Source organism: Etheostoma spectabile, chromosome 9 (assembly GCF_008692095.1).
Source record: "Etheostoma spectabile isolate EspeVRDwgs_2016 chromosome 9, UIUC_Espe_1.0, whole genome shotgun sequence".
NCBI lineage: Eukaryota > Metazoa > Chordata > Actinopteri > Perciformes > Percidae > Etheostoma > Etheostoma spectabile.
This window is the reverse complement of record NC_045741.1, coordinates 11,385,902-11,395,303: the sequence shown is the minus strand read 5'-3', so window position 1 is coordinate 11,395,303 and position 9,402 is coordinate 11,385,902. Positions and strand designations below refer to the sequence as shown.

The window sequence follows — 9,402 nt, the reverse complement described above, 5'->3', positions numbered from 1 at the left end:
ACACACACACACACACACACACACACACACAAACTATAATAACCGGCTAGTAGCCAAGCCAGCATTTAGAAAAAAAAAACAGGAGTTCAAGAAAGTGGGTGGAAGACCCTATCTGTTTGTATTGTTCCCCCCCCCCGTTATATTTTAACTTATTCTTTTCTATTAAAAGGTGCTCTAAGCGATGTTGGGTGACGTTACTTCTTGTTGACAATTGAAGTATTTTCAAACAAAACGAGACTAGCTTGCCACTCCTCCTCATTCCGCCCCCCTCCCTTCTGTCCTTCCGCGCACTAACCCCCCACCCCCATCCCCTTCTTGCTGGTTCCCGAAAGCGGGAACACTGTTTATGCTTTGTGGTGCAGGTGGGCACAGTTTATTTATTTGTCGTTTGTAGACCCTGGGCTGTCTACGGAGACTGTGTTTTTTACAGTGTGTTCTGGGGACAGGCAGCTCGCGGATAGTGAGTAGATGTTTGCTGTATGTGACAACAAATGTCACATACAGCAACACGCTTGACATCGCTTAGAGCACATTTTATTTGTGTCTTGAGGACACGTGTGAGCAACACCTTCCTGGTCTATTGGAATCCATTCTATTATGCATCAATAGCGGTTAATTAGTGTCACCTTGCAACTGTAATTAAGATTTTGACAGACTTCTTAATGGAGCATTGTAAAGTGTACTCAAACTGCTTTCCCCAAGGGTACACATGCATGCATACATCTACACATGCACAGTACACCTTTGCACACTGTTCTTACTCCGTTGGCAGGGAACGATATCCAGCCGAGCTCAGCTGTCGCTGTCCTTGTATCCATCACCGTCTCTGTCAGACAAAAAGAGAGACAGAGGGAGAAGTGAAGCGAGGGAGCTGCAGGAAGAGGTCAGGTATGAGATTAATTAATAGTCAGCTCAGACAAACTTTAGTACTGCACTGCACAGTGATGCATGTCATTCATATTCATAAAACTCCATTTTACACTGTTTTCTGTAATGCTTCTCCCCTCCTCCCCCCCTTTCATCAACAACATAATGTCTACATATAAACCTAAACAAATGAACAGGCCTCTGGTTACTTAAGTAGACACTGAAGTAATGACATATCCATAGACTGTTTATAATATAGATGTAGTTTCCATGATGCCACCCATAGGTTTCTAGGCAAATGAAGCCTATGCTTGCTTCCTGTGACTGCAGCCCATCTGTCGCTTACAAGGGAAGGCCCTTAATTATGCAGAACTTTCAGCCTGAATATAATTTAAACGGGTGAGTTTTAAAAAGATTCACCCGCTGAACACTCATGAAGGGGGACATTAGCTACAGAGACCAAAACCAAAATTGTGTTTGAACCGCACAGAAGGCTAAAACACTAAATGTGCTCTTTGTTGTTTCAGGTTTGTTTGTTGTTTAACATTTTGCTCAGGCAGTTTTTTTTAGCTCTCCTACATTATTTGTGTAGGTGAACTAAACCGCTGTATGCAAAATCAAAAGGGAGCAGACAGGATAAGAAGCTCAAGTCGACATAAGTATGTTGACATGCTGACAACACAGACCCTAGTCTCTTTTTGGCAGACTATCCACCCGCTGCGGAGCGGAGGAGGGTCCGCGACTCCACATAGCATTCCAGGACGGGAAAAAAAAGGCTCTTGTTATTTGACATTTCTTTTAACCAATCACAATCGTCTTGGGTGTCACACAGCCACTGCAAAATAGTCGTGCAAGAGAAAACTCCGATTGGACAGATAGTCTAGCTAGCTGTCTGGTTCTACCCTGCAGAGATCTGAGGAGCAGTTTAACCGTAGTCATCATAAATCAACCAGAGTTTAAAATTCCAACACAAAGAAAGCAGAAGGAAACGGACACCAGCAAAATTGGATGAATCCGACGGAATTTCCTGTGGCACCGGAGTGACCCCAGAAGTGGAAAGTGAAGGATATAGACTACACAGACCCTAACACAGAGCCCTTTGTAATAATCAAGGTGAAAAGATTCAACGACGTCCCACCACGAGGCAGCCGCAGGCAAACAACACCCCTTGATTCTTGACATGCTCTTCTCCTCTTGCACTCTTTCATTCTGTCACCCTGCCTCTCATTATCTCCCCCCATCCACCCCCTTCCCCTCACATCCTCCCCACCTTCATCCTCTCCTTCACTCTACCTCCCTGTCTTTTATCTCCCACCTCTACCTTGGGTGCTTCCTTTCTTTGCCAGCGAGCGAGCCTAATTACAGCAGAACCCAGTTTGGCAGCTCTCTCTAGGGAATGAAGGTCGTTTGGGAAAATGAAATGCTTGTCACGCGAAAATGTAGTCGACTATCAAAATCTTGGACCAAAGCTTATTCAAACGGTGACAATTGTCACTATCTCATTTGTAGCTTCAGTGCATTTAGTGGCATGTTGTCAACAAAGATTTTCAAACACCAACCCAGAGCAGAATATAGACCCAGTTTATTTCTGCCTTGCATATTTTGCCTGTTCAGATGTCTTTGAAGTTTGGGTGAAAAAAAAATTAGGCCAAATAGAAAAATGGTAATATGGAGAGAAATCCACAATGTTGACAGAAGAGATGTTGGAATAGCTCATGTAGTCTTTCAAGCTATACCTTCCAGCAAAAAATGAATTTGATACAGAGCTTTGCTGAAAGAATAGAACATTGTCTGTGCACTGTTATTCTCTATACCACTACCATACCACCATAGTTCTGGTTCAAAAACAGGTTGTAAAAGCATATTCAGGCACTTTTAGCATACACTGTACAAGCTTAGCTGGTAATACATTTATTGAAAATTGATTGCACCATAATGACCAGGAACTTGTGAGACCTGTGTTGGTTTGAGTGTGGGCGTAAACATAAAAAAACCTTTTTTATTTTATATTGAATAAATATGAATGAGTAAAAATATGAAATCTGACCAAATGTCATTTTTCTCGGCTACAACTAATGATCATTTACATTATTGATGCATGCTTCAAGTTTTGTGTACTGGCTCTTACAACAGCACCACATAAAACTTAGGTTTCAGACATGTAACACAGACACGGAAAATGGCAAAAATAGTGAAAATGTTCCATTTGCAACCCTCAAAGACATTTCTTTTGCTTATTGGACAAATACAAGCATCAAATCCCCACATTTGAGAAGCTTGAACCTGCAAATGTTTGGCATTTTGCAAAACAACAATTGATTTGTTTATATATTAACTAATTATCTTTCAATTAACAATTAATTGACTTGTTGACTTGTGACTTGTTTCACTTCTCTTCATATCTTTGTTCAATTACAAAACCACTTGTCCAGAAGTATAAAAACAACATAACCAAACCATATCAGCAAACATGCCTTGTGAATTCGCAGTTTAAAAGAGAAGTCTACACTGGAATTATTAGAGTGCATCTACTCATCAGTCTAATTAACAGCGCACAGCGAACACCTCTCCGTGCATAATAGGGTATACTCTCCGATCAGCCTAATTACTTTTGACATATTGGAGGCTGTGATAGCACTGCGCCCACCTCCCCCGCAGTGTTGCACCTCCTCAACCAATGCAACGCCAATGAACAAAACCAAAGCCATTTTATGGCAGAAGAAACAGCAGGTAAATCTGTATGATATGGCAGAAGTCAAAGAGGCTGTTAAATCCTTGTTGTGGCCCAAGAGGGGAAAATAAAAGTATTTCCATCACATACTCTGAATTAGAAGTAATTTTACTGCCTCCTCCGGTTTTGTTTTTCTCTATATGGGTGCATGCATGTGTGTGCGTGTGTGTGTGATAAATACAGGTGGTCAAATGGCAACTGAGGTTTATCCTATGCTAATTAGCCTATTGTGTTCTTACTAGATTAGTCTATTCAAAGACTGCAAATTAGTGCTGATTTATTGTGAGTGTGTGTGTGCTGCATTTACTGTATGTGCCTCTAAGAGAAATGCCTGGGGGCATCATACTTGTGATTAAGGGAGAACACTAAAACCCCACGCACACACGCACTTACACACCAGCCAAACCCATGCTAAAAGCCCTCCTGGAGTGAAAGACATCATGCCGCCCACAGAGACAGCTGTTGACCAATCAGGTGTTAAAGTAAAATGGCACAGCATCACGGAAGGACAACTCAGTCAGGAGAACACACACACACACACACACACACACACACACACAGGCAGATGTGCACTTGCAAATATCAAATACACTTGGGGCTATACAGATACATGGGTGTGCTCTCACACACAAACAGAGCAGCTTTTCTCTTATTCCGACCCCACATGTCCCCAAAATCAATAAGGAAGACAATCATGAGGCAGGGCACTCTGCTCTACAAATCAAAAAAAAAAAACTCTTTCACACATGCAACCTTAGTGAGCATTTACCTCTCCACAGGAAGTTATAGAATTAGAATTAAACACCAGGATGAACAGCTAACCAAAAAGACGGCTTCGGTTATAAGAGTGAATGAATGAAAGCAAGCATATCAATCTTATCAAGTTTTAGCTCCTGACTGAAATGTTTTTCTGCATTAGGCCCACAGGAGCTCCAGCTGACTTAGTGTTATACCCTTGTGTCTTAAAACGGCTACTTCTTTGCACGTAGTTCCCTTCAGCAAGACTTCTGCTTGTACACAGCCTGCAAAATATCACCCGATAATGTTCACATTCAACATCAATCTGAAGTACTGGCTAATGGGCTGACCCTGTTGTCTTAAAAGAGTCTGCTCAGCAGTTCAAAAACACATTGTATCAGCAAAAAAAAAGACACAACTATGCAACGACAGTATTTACATGAGGAGCCCTGGATGTTGCGGACAATTCCCCGACAGTGACACCATTATGTCATCAATTAAAGAGAGTTTGGTTTGGGGGGATTTTCCATTTTATCCACTTACCCTCAGTTGAACTACCATTTACTGCTAGTATTTTAGGTTCAATTTGAAGATATGCTAAATGGTTTACCGCGAAAATACTACATTACTGGCTGTCTATGGGATCAGTAGCAGCTCTGCTTTAAAAGTATCGATTGCTAGTCTAATTAAACTACTATTTTCTATCCTATGTACTTACTGTTGTGTATGTCCCTATTTTAGATAATGTATGGGCCTGTCTAGAAAAGAATTCTCCATCTCAAAACAAAAACACTGATTTAAAAGGGGTACTCTAGCAATTTAGGAATGCACTTCACCAGACAGATTTTTTTTAAAGAATGGTCAAAATAGAAACAACATTGCCTGAGGCATCCTGATAGTCCATAGTATTGGTGAGGCTCCAAAAAAATGCTCATGTATTTCAACATTGATACAACATTAGGACTTGCTAGTGCAGTTTAATACCTGATGCCCTAATAAATGCCCTGCAAATTTAACTATTATCGATTAGAGGTAGAAACTGTCGTTTCGGTTTAGGAAAACAAAACTTAGACACATGTTCTGCTGACAATATCTAAGACGACCATGGGCTCTGCTCCATCACATTGATTAGTTCCTCTCCCCTTGCTAACGTTTCCTGCTAATACTGGTATTAATAAAAGGCGTGTTTGTGTCAAGAGCACAATCCTGATGATAAAATATTCCTAAGTCAAATTTCCACTTGAGCTTGCTAATTGCTTTATGTGGTGTTAAGCTTTTGCTCCCAGTTTCCTGGCTACTAAATTAGGTGCTACACCTCTTGAAGTATTTTGGGTTTTAGCTACTGTCAGCCCCACTTTTATTTATGCACATTTAAACTCCTTTTACCAAGAGTTGTAATTCAAGAACTTCCGTCCCAGCTAAAATATAAACTATGGCACACACATCATTCTGAATAGAACAGTTATGGTAAACAGCATGCGATACATTATGAAGTTACATAATAGTGTTTTGGTAAAAAATGGGGTTTGATGAAAGTTCTTAAATAACTGAATATGAGGAAAGCATAAGAAGCTAGCATTCTGTTCTCTTCTTGAATTTTATCAAATATCAACAGCTGAATTGGTCATTTAATATAATTCAGCCTAATGCAGTTATATATTGCTTTACTTCATATTTATGGACCATGAAGCCTGTAGCTGTAGATAATAATGTAGAGGCCTTTCTATGTAGACAACACTTATTGACTTTAAGCCTACTAGACTTTCAATACATACACTATATTCGCACACATACATGCATACATACACTTTGCATTTACTGTTATAAATAGGTAGTGATGTAATTGTGCAGTACACACCTTGAACTCAAATTCCAAACTTAAAACTGTTCTCTTGTTGTGTATGTGTGACATGCTGTGGGATATAGTTTATATATACTGTAAAGTATGTTGTTATTTATCATTATGACTATGTGATGTTTGGACTGTAATGTATTGTCACAGATTCCACCAGCGGTTTAATTTAATCAAACTGAACGGAATTAAAGCAGCACTAATCCAACATTTTATATTACAGTAACAATAAAGCAGATAACTATGAGAAAAGAAGCCACACACAGTGACAAACTCACAGACTAAATTATTACATGACTCAGCAGTTTCCCTCCGCTCTGTGGAGCATTTTAGCCTCTTTTGGCTCATTTGTTTTAGTTTTACGGTCAGCAACTTTTCATTGTCATTATTTTTCCCAGCTGCTGCAGACAGCTGTTTTCCAAAAGCAGCTTAAAAAGCCCGTTGTATGCTACCTGAGTAAGCACCAAGCATCAGACAATGTTAGCGACTAGCCGGTGAACGTAAAAGAGCATTTAGAAGCTAAAGCGTGAAGGCCAGACAGAGCTAAAAGGAGAGGAAATATTTTACTTACACTCAGTGACCAGAACACTTGCTCCAAATGAATGCTCAGCATCTGCCAGATGTGTAAATAGACAGCTGCTTCACTATCTTACTCACCATATCAATTTCATGACTTGATTTACAGCTTGTTCAGATCTGAGTGTGGCTAAAAACATTTTTTTTCAATATTATTTATATTTCTTCTAAACATATCAAACCTTAGACCCTTCTATGAAGGTAAATATAATGCAAAAGGGGAGAGCTTGTAGAATACAATTTGAGAACAAAAAATCGGAACTTGTATGTTAACAACTGCTACCGGCTGTGGGGCTCTCTACGTCCCACTGGAGCTCCAACTGCAGGTCGAGGGCGGCAGCGAAGCTTTCTGGCAATAGCAATGTTGCTACGCTGGCCGATCCCCACTGATGGTGGTCCGTCTGTGGCTGCAGGACCTGGCGGCAGTATTTCAGATTGACTGTTAAAAAGTGTTGCGATAATTAAAACATTTGCTATTCCACCAAGCTTTCATGCTACACAAATAAGCGATGTAAGAGGGCACATATGGGAAGTTGCAGTGACAGATTTGAGAGGTTTGCAATCACTGAGTTGTGGTTGTGATTGAAAATGAACCAGAATGAAAAAAAAAAATGTATACAAGCAAATGTTGCATTACAATTTTGCAGCTGTCATTGTGTTCATGTAAATATCAATCTACACATCTGTGGAGTAATATTTTTCAAGTGCAAATTTCAATTTACAAGTTCAGATTTTTTTTTTTTCTTCTTCTTTTTTTTACAAGCCTTTTTACTTTGTGTGACTTCAAATTCAGATCACATGTGCGTGAATACTTTTTTTTACAAGTGCAAATATTAACATACATGTTCAGAGTTTTTGCTCTGCAAGTTCTCACATTGTGTTCTACAAGCGCTCTCCTTTTGCACCATATTTACCTTCATACCCCTTCCAACACCAACCCAAAGCACGGACAAAAAGACTACTTGACAGGTGTTAAACAGATAATGAATGGACACAGATTTAAAGCCATCTATCAATCACAAGCATTGTAGACATTTTCAGGCCAAATGTGCCCACAGCGCAGAATGATCTCACAGCTACAGATCTGTAGGATCAGATGTGTGCACAAGTGTAACCCATGCCTTGAAATATCAGGTTGTTTTTCTCATTGCTGACACATCATTGTTGTGACTAGAAGCTGGAAGAGGCACAGGGCCACCATGTTAAAACGAAAAACCAAGCTGTCACATGAGCACTTAACTGTGTCACAGTTTCTTAGTGAACAAGCATCTCACACAAAACACACGCACGCACACACTTTCAGTCTCAGACTTTGAGGTCCCTGTCTTTGTTTCTTTCTCTATCATGTCCTTTATGTTTCTCCCTCACTCTCTGATTTCACTCCTATCACACCTGTTAACAGCCTTGACCTAGAAAACTTGTGTTGTAATGATTTCACTTGATGAAAGAGGACATGCTCGTCACTGTTGGAAAACATAACGTATCATCACACTACTACAGAAACCTATCTGATACTGTCTGAAAGACAGTCTTTAAAGAAGCAGGGCATGTTTGTGGCTTTAAAACACAGAAGATGTATCGTTGTTCTCCACAATACGATTGCTTGTCACGGTAGAGGCTTGCCATTATAAATACAACTGCAACATATTGAGTTTTTAGACGGTGGGGTGTGCTAGTCACTATAAAATAAATAAATAACATTGTCTTTTCGAAAGAAAAAAGCAAAGGCACAACAATAAAATGAGAACATATTGGGTTCTTATTTTTAGTACTGAGCCCTGATGAGGCCTGTCTTTATATCCCTCTCTCTCTCTCTGTAAGAAAACCTAACACGAAACTGCAACTACCACAAAAAGAAACGTGCACACACATGTGCACACGCTCGCTCAGGGACACAAGTGCTGCGTGAAGCATCCAGTCTGTCAATGTGGTAGAATCCTTTGTGCCTAACACAAGGGGAACATGCCTCTATCTGACATGCCCTGTTTTTTCAAGGAGAGTGGTGCCTGTAGACGCCCCATTAGACATCGTCACATGTCGGAACGTTTGTTAACCTGACTGTTCAGTGCATTGATAGGACGGGTAATTTAGAGGGCTATGTGAGTGGGCATGTGTGAGACTGATATAACTTCTGTGGACACAAATAAAAGTTTATGTGCTCACTGTGGAACATATGGTGAATTGGATGAGCAGCCTGTGTCCTCTTTTGTTAAATAGGAATAAAAACAGGTGATATTAAAAATCCAGTGAGGAATGTATGGTGGGGTTGGAGGACAATGGATATACATTACACTTTGCTTGATTTCAGACTTGATTTCTCAAGTCTGAATAGTGTCTTCCACGTGTAGGAAGACTGTCAGCATATCACGGTACAGTGGCGGACCCAAATGCATGCCTCAGACAGTTAATAAAAGGTAAGTACTTTTATTGTCCAAAGACCAATGCAAGCGACAGTACAGCAGGAGCAAGTAGTAATCGTAGTCAAAAGGAAGGCAGAAGTCTAATAACACTCAAAAGGACAAAAGCAACAGGCAAGAATTGTAAACAGGCTTATGTCCAAATACATTGGTGAAGCAAACTCGAACAAAACGCTGGAAAGAGTGACATAAGGACAACTACAATCTGGCAGAGGTGAAGT

General features: G+C 40.2%; 1 protein-coding gene across 1 annotated transcript in view; it reads right to left on the bottom strand.

The window, feature by feature from the left end:
* The window catches only part of LOC116695270 (ephrin type-B receptor 1), a 96,038-nt gene that overhangs the window by 63,566 nt on the left and 23,070 nt on the right, over window positions 1-9,402 (bottom strand). The window contains exon 2 of the mRNA XM_032525401.1: window positions 762-826. Within this exon, the coding sequence (XP_032381292.1) occupies window positions 762-826 (65 nt within the window). The remainder of the gene's footprint in view (window positions 1-761; window positions 827-9,402) is intronic.